The 16,347-nt window shown below is 45.1% G+C and overlaps 1 protein-coding gene across 1 annotated transcript; it reads left to right on the top strand.

The window, feature by feature from the left end:
- Positions 1 to 6,254: 6,254 nt before the first annotated feature.
- prokr1b (prokineticin receptor 1b) lies at positions 6,255 to 9,112 on the top strand (the record flags this gene model as incomplete). The annotated part of the gene is made up of 2 exons (XM_080017010.1): positions 6,255 to 6,688; positions 8,407 to 9,112. 2 exons carry the CDS (start codon positions 6,255 to 6,257, stop codon positions 9,110 to 9,112), a joined length of 1,140 nt encoding a protein of 379 aa, XP_079873136.1.
- Positions 9,113 to 16,347: the final 7,235 nt, after the last annotated feature.

Genomic DNA, 16,347 nt, shown 5'->3' with positions numbered 1-16,347 from the left:
CACATGAATGCCAGGACTCAAGGTTTCCCAGCAGAACATTGCCCAGAGTATCACACTGCCTCTGCCACCTTGACTTCTTCCCATAGTGCATCCTGATGCCGTTTCTTTCCCAGGTAAACGACACACACACCCATCCACATGATGTAAAATAAAACATGATTCATCAGACCAGGCCACCTTCTTCCATTGCTCCATGGTCCAGTTCTGACACTCACTTGCTCATTTTAGGTGCTTTTGGTGGTGGACAGGGGTCAGCATGGGGACTCTGACTGGTCTGTGGCTACACAGCCCCATGCACAGCAAGCTGTGATGCACTGTGTGTTCTGACACCTTTCTATCATAGCAGCATTAACTTTTTCAAGAATTTGTGCTACAGTAGCTATTCTGTGTGATCAGACCAGACGGGCTAGACTCCCCACATGCATCATGAAGCCTTGGCCACTCATGATCCTGTCATCCATTCGCCGATTGTCCTTCCTTAGACCACTTTTGATAGGTACTAACCACTGCATACTGGGAACACCCCACAAGACCCTTTTCAAAGTCACTCAGATTCTTATGCTTGTCCATTTTTTCAGCTTTCAACACATAAACTTTAGGAACAGACTGTTCACTTGCTGCCTCATATATCCCACCCCTTGACAGGTGTCATTGTGATAAGATGATCAATGTTATTCATGCCACCAGTCAGTTTTTTGTTGGCTCTGGGGGGGCTTTAGTATGGGGTGAGGTGCACGGTACACTGCAGTCTAGACTTCATTGGTGTGTATAGGTTGCTTTGCGCAAGATCTATCTCGGGTCGAGACAAGAGGGAACCAATGTTGTGCTCCATGGGAACTTGGAAAATTTTAACTTATGTTGGTCGAAAGTAATTCTATGTTCCATGGGAACTCTGAAAATTTGTTTGAACTGATGCTGCTTTCCATGGGAACTCGTAAAATTATAATTTGGCTCTGTGGTGTGGGGATGGTGTGGTTTGAGCAGCCACACCTAACCTGGATATAGGTAATTGGGATCAGAGTGGCTGCTTACCTGTTGCTCGTTGGTTGGTAAACAAGCAACAGGTAAAACCCCCATCCCCACACACACTTAGAAAAGGAGCCCCTGTCATGACACATGTCTATCTGCTCTTGGGCTTATTCTTTTATTTTTTTTAACCTGTGCTGTCAGCATGCTGGGCATACAACAAAGAGTATTTTTATGCCATTGCATCTAGGACAGAGTTAGTCTGCAAGTGGAGTTCATGTTCTGAACCTGCAATGCAACTCTTTATTAATTCTTAAATCATCAATAACTGCTGAAATTACTCTGTCCTGTGGAGGACCTGGAGGATGACAAGAGCACTGTTTTTGGTTAGAGAATACCACCACCAACCCCCCTCTTTGGAGAACTATTTATCATGTTTGGGTGTATAAACAACAGATCACTGGTCTGGTGGAGTGTTGTTATGAGTAGGATTGGTGTGAGAGTGTATGTGTTCTAAGCTAATATGAGTGGGATTCAAATTTCGGGAAGGACGAGAAGCACACTGGGAGCGTGACAGGCCAGATGGCAGCTGCCTGCTGAATCCCCACCCACATAGCTTGCACCCCATCCATCCCGCAAGCTCTAGGCCTATTGTGTGGTGAATGTGGTGAGTTTTGGCACTGGGAGAGATAGGCAAACTAGACCAGATTGATGCAGAGGCATAGCAGGCCGGGGAGCTACCACGTGGATGCCCCCCCCCGGACCCGACCGTGCCCTAGCATGCCCATCTCCCATACCTGGTGGCAGCCAACCTCCAGAGATCAGCCACGGGTGCAGGGCAGTCTGCCATGCACCTCCGCCATGCCAGGCAGCTCCGCCGCCCCATCAGGCCCCTCGTCAGCCCCCAGCCGCCCCGCATGCGGACCACAGAACAGATGCCACCCCCACTCACAGCCTGACCCCCCAGCATTGAGCGCCCCACGCACGAGGGCGCCAGAGGACAAGTACCTGGCAGCCCGGTGTGACGACAGAAGACCGTCCCCCACCAAAGGAGGTTACATGGTGAGCCCCGCGCCAGGCTCACCCAGCCAGGTTTAGGACGCTGGTTGACAAGACCAGACGGAATGCCTAACCAGCCCCAGCAGGATGGGCCATCCCCCGCAACGGGACGCAGAAGGACACACAAGTCCAGCCACCCCGGCCACGGGGCAGGCGACCAACCTGCCAACCATAGGGCCGAGACAAGAACCCGTGACCCGCAACCCCCTCCCTGAACCCGAGCCCCAAACCCGCAACCACGCCCCCAAACCAACACACGGACTCCAGCTGCAGGTACTTCCCAGGAGCACGCCAAACCCCCCACCCCGGAGACAGGCCAGCTCAACTCAGGAAAAGGAGTAGGTGCCACCACCTGGGCCCCCTAACACCCCCGTGGGTCTATCTGCTCTTGGACTTATTCTAACTGGTCAACTTTCTACAATAAACTGGTGTGTCTCAACCCCGTAGTCTGCATCTCTGTGAGGAGGTCCCTGAAACACCCATTGGGTGGCGGGTGGTAGGCGAAACTGCCACAGGCTCAATAGAAAGTGATGCTGCCTTTCAACGGAACTCAGAAAACTGTAATTCGTGATTAACGTGACTGCGTGATTAACCTGGGCTGCTGCCTGCAGCCATGGAATTTTTCAGTTTTTTTTTATTTTCCTCTGAATTCTTCGGGATAAAACTGTCTGGAAAAGAACAACCGCAGAAGCTACAAACATGGTTGAGAGCCGGGATGTTGCAAACATCTTGTGGTTGGAGTGTCATCCACATCCATCCACGTACGGAGCAGAACCTAGTATAAAACCAACTAAATCTGACCCCCAGTAGATGGACGCTCGTGTTTCACCGATACCCCAACGTTTGAAAATCAATGGAACGAGATGAGTTTCAGAGTAACACGCTTGACATTGTCATCCAATATATAATATATATAATATAATAAATGTGCAGGTTGTAGTTCTGAACCCCTTTCGCGTTGTGCACGGTGTGTACAGTCCATCGCTCTGTAGTGGTTAGAGATTACAAACTAGGTGTGTGTGTATGTGTGTGTGTGTGTGTTTAAGAACCTTCTGACCTGGTAGATATCTGTGGAACTGTTCGATTGATATTTTATTTCTTTGGTCTCCATTACTCCATTAATTAGCTGGATTTGTGAAAAGACATGAAAAAATATTCATCCACAGAAACTCAGGACCACATCGAGTCGAGTCCACTCGACTGTGAAAATGAATGATGCGTTCATCTACGAGGAAGGCGTTGGAAAACCAGAACCTATGAAATTGTAATTAGTCACAGAAATATGCCAACGTTTTTCTTTTTTCATGTAAACGTAACCTATTGGAAATGTAATCCACAGAAAGAAGCCCCCACTAAAATTGCATAACTTTGCTTCCCTTTGTAAACCTCCCTAAATATGTCATTATTGCCCTGCACAAGACCAAACATCAAATTATGTCACTGAGATGCCACATTCAAGATTCAAGATTCAAGATTCAAGAGGTTTATTTGTCACATACATATACATACTTCCATACATATATGCAGTGAAATGTAATGCAACGCACCCGGTGATAACACACAAAATGTCCTAGGAAAAATTTATTTCTAAAAGACCAACTAACTGACTCCTAAAACATAATACAGTAAGTCGAATACTTATAGAATAAAAAAAAAAAATAGATAGAATAAAATAAAATACAATAAAATAAAATGAAATAAAATGGAATAGATAGAGGGAATATGCTTATGTATATGGAATAGGCAATTATGTATATACAGATATGTGCATTAACACATCTACTTCAACACACACCACGGTGAGTTATAACAATGACAAGGATTGGTTAAGAGTCAAAGATAGACGGTTGTTTTAAAGAAACATCATGTACATGTGGTTTCCTCCAGCAAAAGTTGCAGACTTAAATTAATAGGGAGAAGGTTTTAAGTAGTGACAAATCCTTCCATAATAAGTCAAATTCCAAATGAATCTTAATGTTCCATGAATGTTGTATGCATTACAATATAGACAATTAATCTATTTTACTGAATTTTCCAGTTGATTGTTAACAGAAAGAATACAATAAGGTACTTATTAAAGATTAAGACAACATGCTGCACCTAAATACAAAGAGGACATAACAATGTGAACTTCAACAACATCAATTGAAATTGCACAATAAAGGCTAAGTTGTAAATGAAATGAATAACATAAATCATATTATTATAAATACACATTTACTTTAAAATACAGACTACACTCTAATTTATTACATTTGTTTCAATAATAAATTCTATACTTCTATACTAAAAAATATGTGGTTAATTAAACACATTTAATGGGAAAAAAAAAAACATCGTCAGCACACTATTTCACTCAAGAACATAATTTTTCTTTGTCATGTCATGTTTTGGTAATTCAAAAAAAAAGCCTATCATTAGTTGTATGACAGAATCGCTCATTCCAAATGATCGGCAGATGAAACGGCAACACCAGTAAATGAATTCTGCTTGAACGACAATGTCGGAGGCTGCTTACACAGCATCACTGACAAGCAGCCTACCAGTTTAGCACCATTTGGTCATATTTCTCAAAATAATAGGCCCGCTGCTGCTGCTCCTGGTGATGGATCTGTTGATTGAACTATTGAAGGCATTGAAAACCATTCCACCCACAGCGTGACATTGAAGGAAGTCTGGGTGGATGGATGGGTGGGAGGGTGGAGTGGAGTGGGTGGGTGTGGCTGTGGGTATGGGCGGAGGCAGAAGGTGGACGGAGATAGTGTGGAGGCTGAAGGAGGGGGAGCTGGAGGAAGAGAAGAGATGAGATAAGGTGGGAGGGTGGACCTGGGAGGGAGGCGACCTCTCTCCAAGTCTGAAGATCCGCAATGATGATGATGATGATGACGATGATGATGATGATGACGTCGTCACAGCGTCAACCCGCCGGGAGAGGGGGAACACACGCAACTTCTCAGTAGAGGAGGAGACACACTTTGTGTTCTCCTGCAGAATCAAACTAATGGTAAGCTGTGCTTGGACCTGAACTGACGTGGACCGATTCTCACAGGACCTGGCCACGGTGAGTCGCATATGAGAATAGACTTTTATTTTATTTATTTTATTTTTAGCCACAACTTGTTCTTCCTGCGGATAAACCTGTCTCCGTTGTGTCACACTCACTTGTTTGGTATAACGCTCCTCTGATACTGTGGTAATGCTCCTAATTTACACTTATTGGCTTAAAAAATTCCCTTTGTGTTTCAATAAAGCGCATAAACATTTTTTTTTTACTTTATTTGATGAAAAATATATACAGTAAACATATATAATAGATCAATAAATAATGAGAGAAAAAAACGAACGCAAGCAGAATAATTAAATTTACAATTTAGAATTGCAAATGTCAGAAAGAAAACATCGCTTTAACCAAGCAGTGGCAGCAAACCACGGACAATTCATGTTCTGCATATACACGTGGATGACGCATTTCATATTTATTTTAAGGGTGAAGATGGAATCAGAGGTTTTGGGAACAGTACCAACCCCGAACGTGCACTTCTATATTTGTATTTTCTTTTTAGTGTTATACACTGTGAATAATGTGCATTATTCACATATTATATCATATTTTAATTTTTCAACCGCAATAATGAAATGACTTGCCCTATCGAACCCTCATGGTCACTCGCACCCACCTCTCTCTCTTTCTCTCTTTCTCTCTCTCTCTCTCTCATGCTGTTTATTTGATGAAAATGTATCCACTGGTGGTCCCCAGTTTATCATACAACTGTACTTGTTCAACATATCTTCTCTGTGGGATCGGATCTCGCTTGCTGTTAAATGTAATTAAATGCCTCCACGATAAATACGTTTATTTCTAATACTTCTCATAAATACATCTCTTTCTGAGAAAATATCTGGCAGACATCACAGACAGTGGTAGATGTTAAGTACTGATGGGCAAACTTGTGTCACGTTTCCCACATGCAGTCATCACTGATGATCTGGTGATGACCACCTTGAAATGCTGATTGATCTATTCCAGGTGCAGGTCAGGACTCAATCTGAAATGAAAAATCTCCGGCTCCAAATTTACCAGGATACAGCCTTCAAAATCATTACCACTATTAATGCCAAGAGGACCATACCTCCTAAGTTGTTGTTTTATATTTCATCCTAATTTCTTTGGTATTGAATTAAGTCGATATCTGTCTAGGTGAAAACCCAAATCCCTTGCGACCTCGGTCATGGGGGATTCCAACCTCAGCCAGCTGCTGGCAGCGTCTCATGAAAGCCAGTTGGAAGGCTATGACATGGATTACGGGATCCATCCGGACGAGATCCCAGACACCACGCAGGGCCAGGCCTTCTTTGTTGCCACCATCGTCATCGCAGTGGTCCTGGTGTGCATCATCATTGTCTGTGGAGTGGGAAACCTCCTCTTCATTGCCACGCTGGCCCGATGCAAAAAGCTCTGCAATGTCACCGACCTGCTCATCGCCAACCTGGCAATCTCGGACATCATTGTGGCTGTGGTGTGCTGCCCCTTCCTGGTGGACTACTACGTGGTGAAGCAGCTCTCCTGGGACCATGGCCTGATGCTCTGCGCCTCCGTCAACTACCTCCGCACTGCCTCCCTCTACGTCTCCACCAACACTCTGCTCGCCATTGCTGTTGACAGGTAGGTCACAGGTGGCTGCCATTGTAGTTTTAATGAAAAGTCAAGGTTTGATTTAAGGACACACACACACAACCTTTTCATGTTTATTGTCCTTTCTGCTTTGCTTCTCCATTCAAATGTCACCTCCTTTAAAATCAGAGAAATGCTGTAGCCTTTTCTATAAATGTGTGTTTAAAATCCCCTTTATATAGTGTTTAATGAGTGCGAAAAAAAAATACACAGTTCAGTTATATAAAAATGTTTTTATTTTATAGTGAATATGGCGACATCCAACATTAATGTTAATAACGGCATAATTTTACATACTTGAGTTATTTTCTTAGTTTTAAGCCCAGTTCTGTTCAAAAAACTTGCCTGACGGCTTGTGTTGGGTCTGGAAATTGTGGAATCAGTTTGAAAATGTGAACGCATTCAGTAGCCTGAAACGAGCATGGAAATTCCGAATTCTCTGAGGGGGCAGGTCATACCTTTTCGCGTGCGGAATCCGACTCCATTTGCACTTGAGTGAATGTGTGCTTATATTTGGGAGAATACGCCGAGGAATTAGTCTGGTATCCTCTCATCTTGAGTCCGACTGATTTTCTACAAAAGTTTTTATCTTTGATTGTTCTGCCAATCACATTTACTAATTTCCCTTTATGCTTATTGTGTTGATTTTTTTATTTATTCTTTCTTTTTGACTTTAACATCAAGGCCAAGGGCTTTCATAGTTCAAGTAAAGCTATTCACATATTTATAAATAATTTGCATCATACTGTATATGCATAAATGTCATCAATTGGTTCTATGCTTGATTAAAGTATTTTCTTCAAGTGTACACTTGGACATGGACATTTTACTCTAAATGGACACAATTATATACCTGCAGGTTAACTGACAGATATCTGACAAACAATGCCAATTCCTGTAAATATACTCCATTCTGTCATCAAAAATAACATGATTTCTTATGATTGAAAACATTCCAGTTTGACCAGCATACAGTATGTGGTTATGAAATCAAATTAGAAGAACCCTGTTTTCAGAACTCTATTATTATTTTTATTATCAGACCAACTGGCGTTATTGCAAGCAAAAGACCTCTGATAAATCCATGAGATTTTTTCCGCCCTCTTGCGAATTGGAAGAATCCTTAACCCTCTTAGGTCCAAGCTGAACTGAACTGAGAAGCATTGTGATTTTGGTTTGGTCTGATATGTACCTAAATATAATGAACTTAACACACTCTTACTCCAAACTGGTTGATATACTGTATCTATTTGAAGGACAATCACAGCTACATTGATATGCCATCAATAGTTTGATCAGTATCATTATGCAACTTTTAGATACATCTAACACAGACAAGATATAAAGGGTATGTTTTTGGATTTTTTGCCAGAAATGTGGTCATAGCACACACTAGAATATATTGATAAACTGTTTTGTCAATACAAAAGTTGCTCATCAAGGTCCCGGGTATATAATTGAAGTCAAAGTAGCTGATCAAATCTGATGTCTATATAGCTAAAAACAAGGTTTTATGACCAAGGTGTGAGAAAAGACATTTGCTAATGAACTGAAAATTCATGACTCCCTGTTGGGGGCCATTAGAGATGTCGATGCAGCAGGCTGGGCCATCTCTCTGTCTCTCTCTGTCATTAATTCAACCCTCACTCTGTGTATCCAGGATTAACTTAACTATTAATAGCCATTTATAACTCCTCTGTGGTCTCCAGGTACATGGCCATCGTCTACCCTCTGAGGCCTCGTATGAAATGCCAAACAGCCTACTGGCTGATCGTGTGGATCTGGATCGCGACCATCTTCATCTCAATCCCCTCGGCCTACTTCGCCTCGGAGATGACCTACCCGCAGAGCGGCACCATGCCTGCCACCTACAAGGTCTTCTGTGCCCAGATCTGGCCCGTGGACCAGCAGGCCTACTACCGCTCCTACTTCCTGCTTGTCTTCACCGTGGAGTTTGTGTGTCCCGTCATTGTCATGGCATTGTGCTACACGCAGATCTCGCGGGAGCTGTGGTTCAAGAAGGTCCCCGGCGTCCAGACGGAACAGATCCAGGAGCGGCTGCGGCGCCGGCGCAAGACAGTGGTGGTGCTGATCTGCATCCTGACGGCGTACATCCTGTGCTGGGCGCCATACTATGGCTTCACCATCCTGCGCGATTTCTACCCGACACTTATCTCGCGGCAGAAGAACTCCCTGGTGGCTTTCTACATCATTGAGTGCCTCGCCATGAGCAACAGCATGATTAACACCTTCTGCTTCGTAAGCGTCAAGAACAACACAGTGAAGCAGCTGAAGAAGATGGTGCTGCTGCGCTGGAGGTCAACGTACACAACCAGCAGGACTGTGGAGGACATGGGGAGGAAGATGTCCTCCATGCCTGTGACGGAGGAGATTGAGTGCGTCTGCATGGGCTGAGGAGACATCGCGGCAGCGTGATGTGCTCGGATGCAGAGACAATAGAGACCTGTTCACGGTGATGACAGCGGCGAGGACCTTTGTCTCCTTTTGGAAAGGTATATTGGAGGAGGTATTTTGAAGGTATGAAGGGTCTTGCTCAATGCTTTTTAACCACTGTGCCACGGTATGCTATTGTGCTGTGAGAGCTCGCCAGGTGTACCGTGAAAATTCCACTAAAAAAGGCAAATAATTTAATCTAGCTCTGTTGTAAGATCAAAATTTCAAGGCTGTAACAATTCATCTAATTCATCAGTTCCAGCAGAATACCAGCTTTGTGTTCATCAGATCAAGATTGACTCTGAAAGTTACAACCAGAGGTGGGGGACTCCAGTCACATGACTTGACTCAAGTCAGACTTGAGACAAAAATTTGAGGACTTGAGACTTACTTGACTAGCACTGATAAAAGATTCAACATAACTTTGACTGGGTATTCATGACTTGAAACTTGCTTAGACTTGAGATAGATGACTCGAAAGGACTTGTACCAATATTTTCATTTTTCTAGATCGCGAGAAGTTACATTTGTTTTTGAAACATGATTGGGTGATTTATCGTGCAATGCGCGCAAACCTGGCAGCCTGAGAGAAGACCAAAAATTAAAACCTTAAAGACTAACCAAGCAAGTCTTAAAACATTTAATCTCCTTTGAATTTGCAGTGCAACAGATCACAAAAGTCACAGTTCAGAAAGTATTTTGGTTTTAGGTCAAGGATCAGATCAATTTTTGGATCAACAAGGAAAAAAAGGGAGACAAATACAACTTTGCTTTCGATTTATTCTGTAAAACACTTAAAGCAAGCAACCCTTGCCCATGGTCTTAAATGAAAACAACATACAAGATGTCCAATGTCCAATTGGACAATTGGATGTCCAATAAAATCTTAAAATCGTAAAATGTCAGATTAATTGTTAGATTAAAGTGCAATATGAGGCGCGCAGGATACCTTCTTTCTTTAAACATGGGAATGAATGAAAAAATATGATTAGATCCATCCCCCGTAACTGTATTCAATCATGTTCAATTTCTCACATTTTCATGAATTTCATGTAAATGTCATGAAAATCGGTTCAGAATTAAGCAAGTTACATTCAATTTTGTAGAGAAGTCTGCATTAACAATACCCATGGTATTTGTTTAGTAGCAGATCTTGACCCCTCATATATGACGTGCAGACGCATGGCGGTGACATACAGCAGCTTATTCACCACACGTCACAAAGTAGCAGCAACATAGAGCGACGCACCGTGAACCAATCACTGAGCTGAGTAAAACACAGCACGCATCTGTGTGCTCCATCTTCCTTTCACTGCAGCTCTGCGTCCAGATTTAGGGAATTAGTACTTTCACAAGTAACAGCAGCAGTAAAACTCTTTTTCACTGTGGTGGTTAAAGGGTGGTGGTCACATTTCAGGGTTCCATATCCAAACTGTTCTTTCAAGAAATAGCCAACAGTTCTGCAACAAAAACGTATCAAAGAGGAGCATTTGAGCAGCCCTGTCCACTTCCTCTTTTAATATCCAGTGTTTTGGATGTTCTCTGCGGAAGAGAGAGTGAGCTGTTGATATTCTACATCATCCTAATTAGCTCCATACATTTGGAGCCTGAAGCCAAATATTGCAAAGGTATTTAAAAAATTGGATGTTGAAGCCAATCAAATGCTTAGGAAGAATCACTACATAAAACCCCGTCAACCCCAATGACATAATTATAATCAAATAAATTGATTATTTATTTGATTATAGTTTTGCTTATCTGTTCTGTGCCCATTTTCGGTAGAAATGTTGTAATCTACATGTAACAAAGTTCTTCGCTCTAAATGATACATATGTTTGTTTGCCAAGGGACATTTAGTTGGTAGCCAGTCCCCACAATGAAGGGAAGTGAATGAGAAGCCTGAGGGGGAATGGCGGTGTTGGCAGCGGATGACAGAGACAGCAGTGGTCGCGGGTTTACTTGTAGATACACTTAGATAGAGCTACTGTAAGACGGCTAAACTTGACCAGTTATACTAAAGTGAAATATCCCTTTAACTTTGTGGAAAAAATGCTAGTTTTGTGGATATGGACAGGACAAAATAAGATGAATAGTATGTCCCATAAAAGTCAGGCATGCTTGAAGAATGCCATTTAGTGGCATACTAAATCCATTATACTTGAATAGTTTGAATACGTTTTCATGGTTTGGTGTAATAGTAATGTCAGTAATGTTTACAATCGAGGCTATATCAATTTTTTATTTGTATATACTTGTTTTTATTTTATACACTATTCAGTTGTATTTGGCCTTGGTGCAATATGTTTTGTGCACAGAAACATTTAAGTTGGAAACCAATGACACAGTGTCATGAGAAGCACCTCAGACAGATGCGTTAGTGAGCCAAGGAGAGGTCGACCCTCCTGAAGGGGAGCCAGGGTGGGAGGCTTAACAAGCAGGAGATACACTTAAAAAGACATGAGAGCAAAAGATGTAAGTCACAACAGAACAGCGTCCCAGAACACCATCAGCAGGGTACTCAATAAGAACACAATAAGAACTCTGCGGTGAAAGAAGCACAAACTCAGCAGTGAGAGGATGTGGCAGTTGTTTTGCATTTCATAAAGATGAAAAAGATTTTTTTTTTTTAAATAGTGAAATCAAACTCAATGTCATTTATTGACCATATTACCTCAAATAGGGACGGGGCTTTTATATACCTCAACTGCCGTCTCGGCACCGTGCTCCTTAAAATAAAAACATCTAAAATATTTTTTTGTTCCTAGACACGGGGCGGCATAGTGGGCCAGAGATCGCTCTCCAGCGCAGTCCACTGTGCTGATCGAAGGCACAACGTCGCTTAGTTTAAAATGTTTGTATTTTACAAGTAGAAACTAACGATAACAAATCGATCTAAAATAAAAACACAGGAAAACCGGAATACGGGAACTGCACGGGAGGCGGAGTAGGAGAAAAGAAACCCACACACTGACTCAGATTCAGCTTTGTTTACCAGTTTTTAATTGAGTTACTGTTTATATTTGAGGAGATACGGTTTATATAAAACATCCATCCATCCATCCATCCATTTTCCTCCGCTTATCCGGGGCCGGGTTGCGGTGGCAGCAGGCTGAGCAAGGAGCTCCAGGCCCCCTTCTCCCCGACAAAGTTTTCCAGTTCCTCCTGAGGGGCCCGAGGCGTTCCCAGGCCAACTGGGATATGTAATCCCTCCAGCGCGTTCTGGGTCTACCCCGTGGTCTCCTGCCAGTTGGAGGTGCCCAGAAAACCTCCAAGGGAAGGCGCCCAGGAGAAATCCTGATCAGATGCTGGAACCACCTCAACTGGCTCCTTTCGACGCGAAGGAGCAGCGGTTCTATTCCGAGCTCCCTCCAGATGTCCAAGCTCCTCACCCTCTCTAGGGCTGAGCCCAGCCACCTTACGGAGGAAACTCATTTTGGTCGCTTGTATTCGCGATTGCGTTCTTTTGGTCACTACCCAAAGCTCATGACCATAGATGAGGGTTGGGACGTAGATGGACTGGTAAATTGAGACCTTCCGGCTTAGCTCCCTCTTCACACCACAACGGTCTGGTACAATGCCCGCATCACTGCTGACACCGCACAGATCCGCTCGTCTATCTCACAGTCCATTTTCCCCTCACTCGTGAACAAGATCCCGAGATACTTGAACTTGGGGCAGCAACTCGCTTCCGACCGAGGGAGCAATCCACCATTTTCCGGCAGAGAACCATGGCCTCAGACTTGGAGGTGCTGACCCAACCGCTTCACACTCGGCTGCAAAACGCCTCTGTGCGTGCTGGAGGTAATGGTCTGATGGAGGTAATGGTCTGACGAAGCCAACAAAACCACATCATCTGCAAATAGCAGAGATGCAATTCTGAGGTTCCCAAACCGGACACTCTCCTCACCTTGGCTGCGCCTTGAGAATCTGTTCATGAATATCACAAACAGAATCGGGGCCAAGGGGCAACCTTGGCGGAGTCCAACACCCACTGAGAATGTGTTTGACTTCGTGCCGAGAATGCGAACACAGCTCACTTACCCCCCACAGAATCCCCCGGAGGGATACGGTCGAAAGCCTTCTCAGGTCCACAAAATACATGTAGACTGGATGGGCGAACTCCCACGACCACCCCAGCAACACTGCAAGGGTAAAGAGCTGGTCCACTGTTCCACGTCCAGGATGGAATCCGCATTGCTCTTCCTGAATCTGAGGTTCGACAATCGGCCGAAGCCTCCTTTTCAGCACCCTGGAGTAAACTTGACCGGGGAGGCTGAGCAGTGTGATACCCCTATTATTGGAGCACACCCTCCGGTCCCCCTTTTTAAAAATGGGAACCACCACCCCGGTCTGTGACTCCACAGGTACTGTGCCCTACATCCACGCAAAACTGAAGAGGCGTGTCACCCAAGACAGCCCAACAATGTCCAGAGCCTTCAGTATCTCAGGGCAAATCTCAAACCACCCCCGGCGCCTTGCTACCCAGGAGCTGTTTGACTGCCTCAGAGTCCTCTGCCAGGCATATGGACGAGACTTCCCCCAAGTCTTCAGACTCTGCCCTTCCCCTGAGGACGTATTGATCGGATTCAGGAGTCCCTCAAAGTGCTCTTTCCACCGCCCGACAATATCCCCAGTCTGGGTCAGCAGTTCACCTCCCCGGCTGAACACAGCCTGAGCCAAGCCCTGCTTTCCCTTTCTGAGACACCGAACAGTTTGCCAGAACTTCCTTGAGGCCAACCGAAAGTCCTTCTCCATAGCCTCCCCGAACTCCTCCCACACCCGTTTTTGCTTCAGTGACCGCCGAAGCCACAGCCCTTCTAGCCTGCCGGTACCTGTCTGCTGCCTCCGGAGACCCCTGGGCCAGCCATGCCTGAAAGGCCTCCTTCTTCAGCTTGATGGCTTCCTTCACCGCTGTTGTCCACCAACGGGTTCGTGGGTGACCCCATGACAGGTACCAACTACCTTCCGATCACAGCTCCGAGCAGCCGCCTCTCCAATGGAGGTTTTAAACATGACCAACACTCGGATTCCATGTCCCCAACCTCTCCCGGCATGCGTGAAAAATTCTTCCGGAGGTGGGAGTTGAAAACCTCGTGGACAGGGGCATCCACCAGGCGTTCCCAGTTCACCCTCACTACAGGTTTGGGTTCACCAGGTATTTCTGGCAGCCTCCCCCGCCCTCTGATCCAACTCAACACCAGGTGGTGATCAGTTGACGGCTCTGCTCCACTCTTCACCCGATTGTCCAAGACATACGGCCGCAGGTCTGATGACACGACCACAATGTCGATCATCGTTATTTGACCTAAGGTGGCCTGGTACCACAAACACTTATGAGCCACCCTACGCTCGAACATGATGTTCGTTATGGCCAATCCATGACTAGCACAGAAATCCAATAACAAAGCACCACCTGGATTCAGATCAGGCAGGCCATTCCTCGTAATCACCCCCTTCCAGGTTGCTCCATCATTGCCCACGTGACCGTTGAAGTCTCCCAGTAGAACTTTAGAGTCCCTCGACGGAGCCCCCTCGAGAACGCCACCCAGAGACTCCAAGAAGAATACTCTGAACTGGTGTTCGGTACATAAGCACACACAACAGTCAGAGCTTTCCCTTAGCAACTTGTAGTCGCATAGAGGCGACCCTCTCATTCACTGGGGAGAACTCCAACACAGCGGCACTCAGCCGGGAGCTTGTGAGTATCCCCACACCCGCCCGGCGCCTCTCACCCTGGGCAACTCCGAAAAAGGAGAGAGTCTAGCCCCTCTCCTGGAGTTTGGTTCCAGAACCAGTGCTGTGCGTAGAGGTGAGCCTAACTATATCTAGTTGGTACCGCTCCACCTCCCGCACCAGCTACGGCTCCTCCCTCACCAGGGAGGTGACATCCCACGTCCCTAGAACTAGTCTACGAGCCAAGGATCAGCAGGCCCAGGCCCCTGCCTTTAGCCAACGCCAAGCTGACATTGCACCCTACCCCCACGCCTATCTCTGCAGGTGGTGGGCGCACAGGGTGGCGGCTCCGTGGTGTTTCTTCCCATGGGGCTCAAGGCCCGGCCACCAGATGCTCGCCGGCGAGCTTCCCCCCCAGGTCTGGCTCCAGGAGGGGGCCCTGGTTTCCCTATTCCAGGCGAGGTACCATATTACCTTGGTTGTCGTTTCATTAGGGTCCTTTGAATTGCTCTTTGTCTGGTCCCTCCCCTGGGACCACTCTGCCTTGGGAGACCCTACCAGGGGCTAATGCCCCCAACAACACATCTCCGAGGGTCACAGGGACACACAAACCCCTCCACTATTCTGGCAATTCTTTGGTTCTTATATAAAACATGCTCCGAATATTGCAACTCCGGAAAAAAACAAGCTGGTTGACCCAGAAAAAGGGGGAGGTTGAATGATCAGGAAAGGGAGGTTGAAGTCAGTACCTTGCCGTGACGCAACAGTATTTGGACCAATCATGACAAGGGGAGATCTCAGAATGTGAGAAAGACAAGAGACAAAGTTTTCCTCTGGGGCACAGAGAACACACTTATCTTGTTCTGAACATGTCTTTTTGGTCCAAAACTTGTACTTCTTTTTAAGTGTATCTCCACCTTTAACATTGTGTGAAATGTTTTTGTGTCATACTTCTGTTTTCACTTTAGAGCCCTTTACATATCAGTCAGATATATAAGGTGTAAGTAGGCTGCAACAGTTTCCGTCAACGTTGAAAATAAAAGTCAGCTTTTCATGACCACTGACCACTTTTAACTGATTTAGATGTGGAAACTTGGGTACATCGTCATAATTTTGGATGACGTAACTTGTGACTTGATTGATCTGAGCAGTGACTTGACTTGTCTTGCTTGACTTATAGCAGGGACTTGACTTGACTTGCTTGACTGATAGCAGGGACTTGGCAGGTCTTGCTTGACTTATAGCAGGAACTTTGCTTGATTTATAGCAGGGACTTGACTTGTCTTGCTTGACTTATAGCAGGTACTTGACTTAACTTGCTTCTCACCACAGTAACTTGTGACTCACACATGTATGACTTACTCCCACTGTTCAACTCTTTTTTGAGATTTGGTTCTCAACAAGTCACTCAGTTGTTTGATTTTAAGACTCTTCGTTCCATTGTTTCAGTTGGTGTAGTGTGCGGTGAGCGAGGGAGGATTTCCTGATTGATGAAGAGAGTCTGAATAGTTGGTTTACTGTGA

Source organism: Zeus faber (genome assembly GCF_960531495.2).
Source record: "Zeus faber genome assembly, chromosome: 16".
Classification (NCBI taxonomy): domain Eukaryota; kingdom Metazoa; phylum Chordata; class Actinopteri; order Zeiformes; family Zeidae; genus Zeus; species Zeus faber.
Note: the sequence above shows the minus strand (reverse complement) of the source record. Positions and strands in the feature narration are given on the sequence as shown.